The sequence below is a fragment of the Ranitomeya imitator genome, chromosome 1, assembly GCF_032444005.1.
Source record: "Ranitomeya imitator isolate aRanImi1 chromosome 1, aRanImi1.pri, whole genome shotgun sequence".
Lineage (NCBI taxonomy): Eukaryota > Metazoa > Chordata > Amphibia > Anura > Dendrobatidae > Ranitomeya > Ranitomeya imitator.
In genome coordinates this window covers 866207893-866222015 of record NC_091282.1, presented here as the reverse complement: position 1 = coordinate 866222015, position 14123 = coordinate 866207893, and the positions used below count along the sequence as shown (strand labels likewise).

The 14123-nt window shown below is 41.1% G+C and overlaps 1 protein-coding gene across 5 annotated transcripts in view; it reads left to right on the top strand.

Moving 5' to 3' along the window:
* The window catches only part of PSD3 (pleckstrin and Sec7 domain containing 3), an 835030-nt gene that overhangs the window by 777296 nt on the left and 43611 nt on the right, over window positions 1-14123 (top strand). For all 5 annotated transcript variants that reach the window (XM_069742411.1, XM_069742393.1, XM_069742401.1 and 2 more), the window contains 2 exons: window positions 5756-5900; window positions 8694-8837. In XM_069742411.1, the coding sequence (XP_069598512.1) occupies window positions 5756-5900; window positions 8694-8837 (289 nt within the window). The remainder of the gene's footprint in view (window positions 1-5755; window positions 5901-8693; window positions 8838-14123) is intronic.

Sequence of the window (14123 nt, the reverse complement as noted above, 5' to 3'; positions counted from 1 at the left end):
TGTACTAGCAGTAAAGTGAACGCCCCCTATATTTCCATTGACAGGTGACAGACCAGAGTGGGGATTCGCTTTTTATGTAGATTGAGTTGAAGCTTTTATTGGGAACATCTTACATAACGTTTGGGATCACATTGATCTGGTGCTCTACGCTGAGTACTTACTTTGAGGTTTCCATCTAAATCTCCGAGTGACGTGATTCAAATGAGACCCCTGAATTTGCTACTCACTCTAATGCAGCAGCAGAATTACTCTGGACTTTGTCTGGTCTCTGTTCAACGTTGTCCTTCTTTTCAGAGTTGCACAGGGTTCCATCTGAATCACCTAATTCAGTGATTTATACGGAAACCCCGGTGTAAGCGCTCAGCGTAGAGCGCAGGATAAATTTGAGCCGAGCCTTAGTGCAATATTTGGGAGTCAGAAAGAACAAATCAACAGTAGATGAAGAATTGGCTCTATTTTATACGCCGTTCCTTATGCAGCATAGGTGATTAGGCGATTTTATTCTTCGGGTCTTCGGGATTTATAGCATTTTTTATGTTTGACTGCTGTCACACTAAAATGTGCTTTTTTTTTTACAAAAGCAAGTTTTTACATCATCATATTTTGAGAGCTGTCATTTTTCCATATTTCGGCTGGCAGTCATGTGATGGCTTGTTTTTTGTGGGACAAGTTGACGTTTTTATTGGTACTATTTTCGGGCACATTATATTTTTGATTGCTTTCTATTCAGATTTTTTGGAGACAGAATGAACAAAAACCAGCAATTCAGGAATTGTTTTTTTTTTTTTTATTATTTTTTTTAGCGCCTTTACACATGTGCTAAAATTGATAAGGCAACTTTATTCTTTGGATCAGTGCTATTATAGCAATATCCCATTTATATAGTTTTTTTTATATTTTGCTGCATTTACACAATAAAAACTTTTAAATAATAAAAAATTGTCTTTGCAGCGCTTTAGTCTGAGAGCTATAACTTTAATTTTCCACTGACTGAGCTGTCTGGCAGCTTGTTTTCTGCTGGAGAAGATTTAGTTTTCATTGGTACCGTTTTTATTTCCATTTGACTTTATCACATTTTATTCCATTTTTTGTTGAACGGTATAATAAAAAAGCAGATTCTTGCTCCTTTTTTTTACCGTGTGCACTGAAAGGGTTAACTATTGTGACAAGAAAGCAGGTGAATACCAGTGTCCAAGACTTCTTCAAATTCTAAATTTTAATATATTCAATTAAAAATAATTAAAGAGAGACAAACAATGCCACTAGTGGGTGTGTGGGTGTGTGTGTGGGGGGGGGGGAGATTATCGGCAAACGCGTTTTGGAAATAGTTCTTTATTCGTTGCAGACATTGTTTGTATCTCCTCTATTATTTTTACTTGAATATATTAAAATTTTTAATTTTAAGAAGTCTTCGACGCTAGTATTCACATGCTTTTTTTGTCATGACGCCCTGCGGCGTTGCTGTCTTCCAGGCGTTGGACTTCTGACATGGATGAACTGACTCTTTCTATGATTTTTCTGGTTAAACTAGTGTGACAGTTTTTTAGGTCGGGTCATTCCAGATGCGACGATACAAAATATGTGCGCTCTTTTTTTAACTTTTTTACTTTGTCCCTGTATGGGGCTTCTATTTTTATTTTCCTGATCACTGGTCTCAGCTGCTTGCGGTTACAGCATCTAGAAGATTGCAAAGGGTCCTGATCCAATCTGGTCCCACTGATGTCACCTGTCAGAGCTACCGCTCTGCATTGGACCCTGGGGGTCCTGAGCGCTGCGAGACTATCGAACGTTGATAAACGTCGGTGCTGCACAGTGACCAACAAGCGCCAACGTTTATCTACCATGGGCTGTCGGGAACCGGTTAATAGGATTTCATAAGTCCTAATTGCCAGCTTTTACTTTATTTAAGCGAAACCTGACACCTACAAAAGTGCTATTTAACTGCAGATATAGTGGTAATTTGCAGGTAAATTGTGTTTTAATCAAGTTCGGCTGTGTAACTAGAGCAACAGTTAGACCACGATTTGAAACTCAAATACACAGAGGGATAAAGTTAAAGACTTGGATAAAGCTGCTGTCCAACGTTGATATTTGTTAGAAAAATAGTCAACAATTGCGGAGGTTTTTCCTTACCATCAAATATAACGATGAACTTAACGAGGTTGTCCCACCAGATCTTAGAATAAAATAAACACATAATCACAAATGGGGCATTCTGGAATAATATAATATGTTAACTAAGAGCAGTAAAATGTATATGGCCTAATTTAAATATAATTTAATGATAAAGGATAGGAAACCTTGAGTTAATAAATAGTACAGATAATAAAGTATGATGCCAACAAAAGTACCCCCAAACAGAGTATGATAACTCCACAGTGAATACCCTCCACGTACCCACATACCCTCCATATGCACGGTATAATGACGCTACTGTACCCCCCAGCACAGTATGGTGACTCCACCACAGTATGATGCCTGAACTGTGATCCCCATACAGCCCTCCATACAGTACAATGGGCCCCACATTATCCTCCAAACAGTATAATGGGCCAACCTTGATATTTATTAAAAAAAAGTTTACAATTGAGGAAGTTTTGACTTATCATCAAATATAGTGATGAAACCTTAGATATGGAAACAAAATTAAAGGGGTGGTCCAAAGAACAATGCATTTTAATTACGGTAATAAATCTTAGAATAAAATAAAACACACAATCCTCAACTTTGTCCAAGTTTTTAATTTTAGCCCATTGTGTATTTGAGTTTGACTTCCATGGTCTAGACAATGGCTTGGAGGAATTTTATCCCATTCCTTTCTACAAGAAAAAAAGCTTCAGCTCCATTATGTTGGTGGGTTTTCGTCCATGAACTGCTCGCTTCAAATCCTTCCACAACATTTCTATAAAATTAAGGTGAGTCCCTTGACTTACCTATTCCAAAAGTTTAAAGGGAACCTGTCATTCGATTCATTCTGCCAGAACCATAGGTAGCATGAATCAGAGTCTGGCTGCACAGTTACAGCCCAACACTGAAACACTGCAGCATTTCAGAAAAAAATATAGTTTGAATAGCTCTCCAGGGACTGTAGGGGGAAATATGACTAGTTGAAAACGTTCCCAGACAGTTTTCCTGGTCCAGTTGATTGACAGATCTCTCCCTTGTGTATACATAGGAATAGACCTGTCTACTAAGTGAAGTCAGTAAGCTTTTCAAACAATGCTTTCTGTAAAACGTAGCAGCATTTCAGAGTAAAGCACACCTGGCTACAAATGTAGTTCGGGCAGCATAATAGCATAAATCTAATGACAGGTTCCATTTAACTTTATTCTTCTTTAACCATTGTTCTGTAGAATGCCTTAAATGGTAAAGGTCATTTTCTTGCTGCATGACTCGCGTTCTCTTGAGATTCAGCTCAGACAGCTATCCTGACATTTTCTATCAGAATTTGATGATACAATTCAGATGTTATTGTCCCTTCAATAACGGTAAGGTATCTTGGCCCAGATGCAGCAAAACAGGCTCAAACCATGATCCTACAAGAACTGAGTTTCAAAGATGGAATAAGATTTTTATGGAGTAGTGTAGTATTTTTCTTTTGTATAAAATAACAATCCTCACTTTTACCAAAAAGCTCTATTTTAGTCTCATTCATCCATAGAACATTGTTCCAATAGTCTTCTGGTTGTCTAGTTGATCTTTAGCAAACTACCGATGGACAGCGATATTCTTTTTGGAGAATAGTAGCTTTATCCTTGCAATCTTGCCATGCACAATATTGTTGTTCAGTGTACATTAGCTAATATGAGAGTGGCTTTTAGTTGCTTAGAAGTTACCTTGGGTTCCTTTGTGACCTCGTGAACTATAATACTCCATGCTCTTTGAATGATCTTTGTTGGTCTACCATTTCTGGAAAGGGTAATAAGACTGTGGAGATCTGGGTGTCGTAACCAGTGCCTTCCCCCCTCCCATCAATCCCGTAATGAAACACACACAGTCCTAGGTGGGTTGAACAGGTCGGTCACAGTTTAGTAAATAAATAAGCAGAGAAAGGCAGTTACATATCGTAACGGGCGGCTCGCGCCGAGTTCCTGTCCGTGATCGACAAGGGAATTGGCCCAACAAGCGGTTACGACCTTTGCTCTCCTCCGCTTCTTCCGCTGTGACTTAATAAAGATTACTAAGGTTAGTTATATCAACATACGTATATACATTTTTTATTTTTATTTTTTTTATTTTTTTTATATATTACAATAGAATTTACAAATTTACATTATCCCGCAGGTTAGTACGCTATTAGCCCTTAAAAGGGAAGGAGCGTGGGACAAAAGCTTCCAGGTGTCCGCCAGGAGGAAAAGAGGAAGTTCCCGGCTGGACACCTGGATTTAACCCCTGTAGGAGTTGCCGTAGGACCCCTCCCCTCCAGTGGCCGGCTGGGGGCCTTCTAATTAGTGCATCACTAAGGAGGAGTGATGCTAGGGGGGAACTGGCACTGACAACCTTTCCATTCTGCTCTCTATGTGTGCTCCCCAGTCAGAGACGCGCACCTTATTCAGTACTGCGCCTGCCAGGAGCTTGAATTTCCACCATTTGTGCATAGTCTGTCTGACACTGAATCTTAATAACTCTTCAGAGATGGTTTTGTAATCTTATCCAGTCTGATAAGCATCAGCAACTCTTTTGAGGCTCATCAGAAATTTATTTTGCTCATAAAACGATACATTTCTGAAAATATTGTTGTCAAGATCAGACATTGATAGATCTGTCGCTCACACACCTGATTGTCATGCCTTTGATTCCATAAACGCTAATTTCACCTTCAAATTATCTGCTAATTCATATAGTTTCATATACGTTTACCACTCACAGGCATGTGATATTAGATCATTTTCCTCAATAAAAAAAATGACAAAGTCTAATATTTGTAACTCATTTGTTCGATTTGGTTATCTTTAAACAAGTACTCCCCTGTCTAAATGTGTATGCAAGTGCAATACTTACCGATTGCGTTCTTCCCCAGTTTCCAACGCCATTCCTTTCTTTCTTACTCATGTGACATTTTGACTTACCGTATTCAACTTGAGTTTATGTTTCAATTGGAAATCGCTTTTACAATGTAAGTCTACAGAATATCAGAATGAGGCTCTATAGGTTTACACTATGAGGGTGTTGTTCTCAAATGTTTGAAATTCCGGAGCGCGCCGCTCCCCTGCCTACCTGCGCACTCCTGAATACAGTTCACTCCACAGCTTGCATTAACTGAGTGCTCTCTGCGGCATCAGAGGACTGCAGTTGAACTGAAGCTTGCTGGATCGAGCAATCGGGCCAGCTTCAGACCAGTGCTTACAAGCGCTATGGAAAAGAGCTTGTAAGAGGAGACAGACCAAAGCTGGTAAACTGGATTGATAACCTAGACATCGATCTGTACACAATAAGATTGAAAAATCCCTCCATTCTTGAAAACAGGGAGAATTTTTAATAAGAAGTGAATTACCGTACCTGCAATTTTCCCTATTAAATAACTGTATATACATTGCTAGTCCGGTTTATCTTCGCTCCTAGAATGGTTGAAATTATAGTTCTTTATTATGTTCATCTCAAGGTGACATCAATATTCATTACAGGTAAATCAGTGACTATTATAATTAGCGCTGTAGAAAAAATTACTGCATTGCAAATTGTACAAATAAAAAAAAAAAGTGATCAGTTCTGGTATGATGACCGCACACAATGCTCATGCATTTTTCTCTTGTAGGAGCACAGAAGAGATGGAGTCGTGGATAAATAAAATTAATTGTGTGGCTGCAGTGTTTTCTGCTCCACCGTTCCCAGCTGCTATAGGATCCCAGAAGAAATTTAGCCGCCCGTTACTGCCTGCTACCACTACCAAGCTGTCTAAGGTTTGTGATGCAACCTGTGCCTTTGGCGCAGATTTCTATGTGATAATGACATGCTCAGATTTAATTAATCATTGAAAATTCTTCACTTAGAAAGTTATTTCAAGCCTGAATTCATTTTCTTCCCACATCTAAAGACATTTAGGAAAGAATTATACTTTCAGTCTTTGAGGCTCATGTACATGGACAGTTTAGGGCAAATATATTTTCTTCAAAGATTGTTCAGTAGTATCAATCTATTAACAAATACATGATATACATTTCATTTTTTGTCATATTTAAATCATGTTTTTAAATTTGTTCTTCAATATACATTACATGAACAAAAGTATTGGGACATCTAAACAGTTCATCGTCAGGAGCTTTTATGATATCACATTCATACTCCATAGACATTTATATGGAGTTTCCCTCCACCACTCCTTTGGCAGCACACTCTATTCTGGGAAGCCTTGCTATACGATTTTGGGGTATCTGTGTACAATTTTTGGGCATTCTTGCAGAAGAGCATTTGTGAGGTCAAATACCAATGTTAGACGGGCCTTGCTCAAAATTTCTGTTCTAGTTCATCTCAAAGGTGATTAATGAGGTTGAGGTCAGGGCTCTGACCTATTCAGTCAGATTTTTACACTCCTAACTGGCCCAACCTTGTCTTTATGGACCTGGCTTTGAGTACTGGGTCACAGTCATGTCAGAACAGAGAAGGGCTTACCCCAAACTGTTCCTGCAGAGTTGGAAACTTACAATTGTCTAAAATATCTTGGTATACTGGAGCATTAAGATTTCAATTCACAGACACTAAAGAACAAAGGATAACTTATGAAAAACAACCCCATAGTATTATTCCTCTTCCACCAGACTTTACAGTTGACACAATACAGTCAGGTTGGTAACGCTCTCCTGCCCTTTGACACCGAGACTCGTCCATCAGATGGCAAGATGGAGATGCATGATTCATGTCGCCGCAGAACATACAGGTTTTGGCTATTGAATCTGGAGATTATTACTAGAGGACTAGTTGTCTCGTACCTCGTCCTCCTGCTCTGAAAACTTTGCTCATACCACTGATTAGCAGCTTTCCGCCAGTGTACAGAATACAAGGGAAACTGCCAATCAGTGCAGTGGGTGAAGTTATACACAGCTCAGCACTCAGAGATCTGCAGCAGAAAAAATTAGTAATTTTATTAAAACTACACCAAGCAGTCCAGTATGTATTACATCACTGGAATCCGCCTATCTGTCTCCCTGTCATGTTGCTCTCAGTTTACATAGTAAACACCTAGTGACAGATTCCCTTTAAGGGTGCAGGCATTTTTTTTATATTTTCATCACTGCATTCCAAATGCCATGACTTTTTTTTGTTTATTATTCAATCAATATAGCCATATGAGGACTTGTTTTTTTTCTGGGATGAGTTATATATGAGTGACACCATTTTGTTGGACAGATGTACCAGTGGTGAAGCTATTTGCATAGAAGAGCCACTGTAAATTTTGGATTGAGGCAGATGACCTATGCAAATGGCATGCTGCCACTCGGTGTGTAGAGCAGGCTACGGTTAGCCCATTTCTACACTGTACATATAATATACTGAACAGTAGGGGATGATTAATTTGACTCCAAGAACCTTTGTGATTTTATTCTTTTTGTTTATTCTTTCATTGTACTTTTGTTTGATTTTTTTTTATGTTGCTGCATTTCATGCAAATCTACTAATTTAGTGGGCATTTTGTTGTCTGCATATGCCTGTGTACCTTGACAGTCTGTTAGGGTAGATGCACACGGTCAGTAAATGCTGCGGGTTAAACGCTGCGTACTTGTGCAGTGTCTAACTCACAGCCTCCAGATGTTACAGCATCGTGGATGGGATTTCAATAATTCCCATGCCTACTATATGCCCACAGACGCCCACGGATCACGCTAGTCTCCGCATAGAAATTACATCCGTACAATGTATTGGACATGGTGAGTCCGCACGGTTCAGTGAACACATGCAAATTCCCCTCCATTCAGTAGACTGCAGTGCTTTGGACGCAGCGAACCTGTGCTGCGTCCAAAGCGCTGCCACTTCTGGATCGTGGGCACATACCCTTAAGCTCTGCCTCAGTTAACCATAATAGACTGTTGTGCAGTGCAGTTCACTATTTGTCCCTCTAGCCACTTAGGAGAATCAGTCGTGTTAACGGGAACAGTCATCCCTGATTCTGCTAGGCAAAGCCTCGTGTCAGCTGTACATTACATTTGATATTTATAAGTATGCAGAGATTCACGGGAATGAGCTACTCACCGCACGTACTGTTAACAGAGGGTAGAAATGGGCTAAAGGGGACCTGTCACATGAAAGATGCAGTCTGACATCAGGTTAACTTTCTAGAGAACGTGCAGAGCTTAGCTGCATGATATATAGCTTTGTGAGAATACTTTCTGCTCATTCTTGGCTTTGGAGTCCATTGGGCGGTCCTTCTCAGTGACTGCCAGCTATTTGCGTACACACATACCGGTAAGAATTTTAATTATTCAGTTAGACTACCCAATCGACTCCTCGGGCTGGAATATCCAGGAAATTGAATAAATTTCATGTATAGGTTGTTATACTTTTCCAACAACCCTGAATATCAACGTGTATAGCTCCACTAGCTCTATAATTCTTGAGCTACAGGTCGCATGTGACAGGTTCCCTTTAAGTTCTCTAGCACCAGAAAGCTCTGACAATGATATGAGTTTGCTAAATAGCTGTTTACATCAGTAAAATGTGACCTAAAGCTTTAAAATAACCGTGAGGTCGTCTCATTTCAGGATGAACAGCTGAAATCACATGAAACAAAACTCAAACAAATTTCCACCGAGCTGGCCGAGCATCGCTCATACCCACCCGACAAAAAGGTGAAGGCCAAGGAAATAGACGAATACAAGATGAAAGATCACTACCTGGAGTTTGAGGTGTGTGTTTTATTAAAACAAACTTCTCTAATATCCCCCTACAGCTTCATTTTGAAGATTGAAATTCTCGGGCGGACGTGCCTGGGTCCGTTTGTAGCTCCATGCACTCATCCACATCGTGCTCGGGTGCACAAGCTCTCTGCCATATAACATAGCACTGTCTAGTCTGTAAAATGGATGAGTCTTGTGCATGCTGCAGTTGTTTTTCTGGGAAATCATTCATGTGCTCTTGCGCATAGACTAACATTGACCGACGTGCTGTCTGTGTGCAGTCTTATCGCGTTGACTGCAAATACGTTTGTAACAATATAGCCTTTGTTATCTTATTTTTGCAGAAGCTACGCTATTTTATTTGATGGGAGCTTTAAATTAAGTGTGTTACCCCCAAAATGCACTTCAAATGGGCTTTCCAGTGCTATAGGAGACTTATAACAACTGTACTAGCATTGTACCTGTCATTGGGACTGTGCCTGAGAAAATCACTTTTAATGCATATGGAAGTTTTGGTACACCATTGCTGTAGCCAAGAGTTTGGTTCACCGTCATACCCCTTCATTTCTACTCTTCTACGTCCAATGATGCAGGGAATGATTCCACTATACTAAGAAATTACTGCTGTTGTGGTTACCAAATACCTGCAGAGGTTAAGCCCCCCATTAACTATAGACAGCTAAAGGTACCGTCACTAGTGTTGAGCGATACCGTCCGATACTTGAAAGTATCGGTATCGGATAGTATCGGCCGATACCCGAAAAGTATCGGATATCGCCGATACCGATATCCGATACCAATACAAGTCAATGGGACACCAAGTATCGGAAGGTATCCTGATGGTTCCCAGGGTCTGAAGGAGAGGAAACTCTCCTTCAGGCCCTGGGATCCATATTAATGTGTAAAATAAAGAATTAAAATAAAAAATATTGATATATTCACCTCTCCGGCGGCCCCTGGACATCACCGCGGGTAACCGGCAGGCTTCTTTGTTTAAAATGAGTGCGTTTAGGACCTGCGGAATGACGTCGCGGCTTCTGATTGGTCGCGTGCCGCCCATGTGACCGCCACGCGACCAATCAGAAGCCGCGACGTCATTCCTCAGGTCCTAAATTCCTAGAATGAGGAGTTTAGTGCCTGAGAATGACGTCGTGGCTTCTGATTGGTCGCGTGGCGGTCACATGGGCGGCACGCGACCAATCAGAAGCCGCGATGTCATTCTCAGGCACTAAACTCCTCATTCTAGGAATTTAGGACCTGAGGAATGACGTCGCGGCTTCTGATTGGTCGCGTGGCGGTCACATGGGCGGCACGCAACCAATCAGAAGCCACGACGTCATTCCGCAGGTCCTAAACGCGCTCATTTTAAACAAAGAAGCCTGCCGGTTACCCGCGGTGATGTCCAGGGGCCGCCGGAGAGGTGAATATATCAATATTTTTTATTTTAATTCTTTATTTTACACCTCACTATGGATCCGATACCCGATACCACAAAAGTATCGGATCTCGGTATCGGAATTCCGATACCGCAAGTATCGACCGATACCCTATACTTGCGGTATCGGAATGCTCAACACTAACCGTCACACTCAGTGACGCTGCAGCGATATAGACAACGAGCCGATCGCTGGAGCGTCGCTGTTTAGGTCGCTGTAGAGACATCAAACACGGCAACACCAGAACGATGCAGGAGCGATCCAGTGATGCAACGGCGACTCACTTATCGTTCTCGCTGGTTGTTAGCTCCATGTAAAACATTGCTGGCATCGTTGCTTTTGCTGTCAAACATGACGATACACGCCGCCCTGACGACGAAATAAAGTTCTGGACTTCTAGCTCCGACCAGCGATATCACAGCAGGATCCAGATCGCTGCTGCGTGTCAAACACAACGAGATCGCTATCCAGGACGCTGCAACGTCACGGATCGTTGTCGTTCTCGTTGTAAAGTTGCTGAGTGTGAAGGTACCTTAAGGGACAATAATTCGGTGGGGCAGCTGTCTCGGCCGAGGATCGCTCGCTTTGTTGGGTCCTCTTGTGCGCTTTATGAGAGGACGGCTGCCAGACATCTCTGGTGGTGACTTATCTCTTAAAGAACAAAAGGATTTCCAGTCCGAAAGCAGACATTCTGGATTCTTATCTTCCCCAATAATAATTGGACCCTCATACACATTAGACTGTTGGCCAAGCCTGTTGATATTGGCGGGTTTGGCCGACATTAGTCTAATTATGTAGGGGGCCCTAAAAGCCAACATGGAGCCTTATTGCAATAATGCACTTTATGTAGCACGAAATCTCATTTACCTTGAATTGGAGTGCCATTGTATGCAACTTTTGTACGAATGTTATTTTGCATCAAACGGATATACAGTATGTGGCACAACAAACGTTCGTTTTGGCACATACCAGATCTATACGTGTGGATTCAATGCAAAATCCATAACATTTCTTCTTCATTGTATACAGTATATCCTTGCATCTTTTTTAGCACTGCAAGTCTAGAATATGTTTCTTTAATAAAAAAAAAAAAACCCTGCCAAATACTGTCTACTTAACATAGATAAGTAATACAGATACTCTGTCTGACTATGTGATGTATTCTTATTCTTAATGAAGGCCTAATTAGTGAAATACTTGGTGTGAACATATCTATTCATGTTCCATAATTTAATTAAAATATAAATAAATTCTGTCTAAAAGATCTGTCAATGTATTATTCATGTTATTCATGACGTGACAAACATCAGTTTTCAAGTGGAATGTAGATTTGTAGGTGTGTGCAATATATGTGTGTGTGTGTATGTGTGTGTGTATATATATATATATATATATATATATATATATACACACAGTACAGACCAAAAGTTTGGACACACCTTCTCATTTAAAGATTTTTCTGCATTTTCATGACTGAAAATTGTACATTCACGCTGAAGGCATCAAAACTATGAATTAACACATGTGGAATTATATACTTAACAAAAAAGTGTGAAACTACTGAAATTATGTCTTATATTCTAGGCTCTTCAAAGTAGCCACCTTTTGCTTTGATGACTGCTTTGCACACTCTTGGCATTTTCTTGATGAGCTTCAAGAGGTAGTCATCGGGAATGGTCTTCCAACAATCTCCCAGAGTTCCCAGAGATGCTTAGCACTTGTTGGCCCTTTTGCCTTCACTCTGCAGTTCAGCTCACCCCAAACCATCTCGATGGGGTTCAGGTCTGGCAAAGCACCCCATCACTCTCCTTCTTGGTCAAATAGCCCTTACACAGCCTGGAGGTGTGTTTGGGGTCATTGTCCTGTTGAACAATAAATGATGGTCCAACTAAACGCAAACCGGATGGAATAGCATGCCGCTGCAAGATGCTGTGGTAGCCATGCTGGTTCAGTATGCCTTCAATTTTGAATAAATCCCCAATAGTGTCACCAGCAAAGCACCCCCACACCATCACACCTCCTTCTCCATGCTTCACGGTGGGAACCAGGCATGTAGAGTCCATTCGTTCACCTTTTCTGCGTTGCACAAAGACACGGTGGTTGGAACCAAAGATCTCAAGTTTTTACTCATCAGACCAAAGCACAGATTTCCACTGGATTAATGTCCATTCCTTGTATTTTTTAGCCCAAACAAGTCTCTTCTGCTTGTTGCCTGTCCTTAGCAGTGTTTTCCAAGCAGCTATTTTACCATGAAGGCCTGTTGCACAAAGTCTCCTCTTAACAGTTGTTGACGAGATGTGTCTGCTGCTAGATCTCTGTGTGGCATTGGCCTGGTCTCTAATCTGAGCTGCTGTTAACCTGCGATTTCTGAGGCTGGTGACTCGGATAAACTTATCCTCAGAAGCAGAGGTGACTCTTGGTCTTCCTTTCCTGGGGCGGTCCTCATGTGAGCCAGTTTCTTTGTAGCGCTTGATGGTTTTTTCCACTGCACTTGGGGACACTTTCAAAGTTTTCCCAATTTTTCGGACTGATTGACCTTCATTTCTTAAAGTAATGATGGCCACTCGTTTTTCTTTACATAGCTGCCTTTTTTTTGCCATAATACAAATTCTAAGAGTCTATTCAGTAGGACTATCAGCTGTGTATCCACCAGACTTCTGCACAACACAACTGATGGTCCCAACCATATTTATAAGGCAAGAAATCCTACTTATTAAACATGACAGGGCACACCTGTGAAGTGAAAACCATTCCTGGTGACTACCTCTTGAAGCTTATCAAGAGAATGCCAAGAGTGTGCAAAGCAGTCATCAAAGCAAAAGGTAGCTACTTTGAAGAACCTAGAATATAAGACATAATTTCAGTTGTTTCACACTTTTTTGATAAGTATTTAATTCCACATGTGTTAATTCATAGTTTTGATGCCTTCAGTGTGAATGTACAATTTTCATCATGAAAATGCAGAAAAATCTTTAAATGAGAAGGTGTGTCCAAACGTTTGGTCTGTACTGTGTATATATATTACAGTTAGGTCCATATATATTTGGACAGAGACAACATTTTTCTAATTTTGGTTATAGACATTACCACAATGAATTTTATACAAAACAATTCAGATGCAGTTGAAGTTCAGACTTTCAGCTTTCATTTGAGGGTATCCACATTAACCCCTTACCGGCATCGGACGTACTATACCGTCCGATGCCGGCTCCCCTGCTTTGATGCAGGGCTCCGCGGTGAGCCTGCATCAAAGCCGGGACATGTCAGCTGTTTTGAACAGCTGACATGTGCCCGCAATAGGTGCGGGCAGAATCGCGATCTGCCCGCACCTATTAACTAGTTAAATGCCGCTGTCAAACGCAGACAGCGGCATTTAACTACCGCTTCCGGCCGGGCGGCCGGAAATGACGTCATCGCCGACCCCCGTCACATGATCGGGGGTCGGCGATGCTTGTATATTGTAGCCATAGAGGTCCCAGAGACCTCTATGGTTACTGATGAGCGGTGGCTGTGAGCGCCACCCTGTGGTCGGTGCTCACAGCACACGTGCAATTCTGCTACATAGCAGCGATCAGCAGATCGCTGCTATGTAGCAGAGCCGATCGTGCTGTGCCAGCTTCTAGCCTCCCATGGAGGCTATTGAAGCATGGCAAAAGTTAAGAAAAAAAGTTTTAAAAAATGTGAAAAAAATAAAAAAAACATAAAAGTTTAAATCACCCCCCTTTCGCCCCAATCAAAATAAATCAATTAAAAAAGTATCAAATCTACGCATATTTGGTATCGCCGCGCTCAGAATCGCCCGATCTATCAAATAAAAAAAAGTATTAACCTGATCGCTAAACAGCGTAGCGGGAAAAAA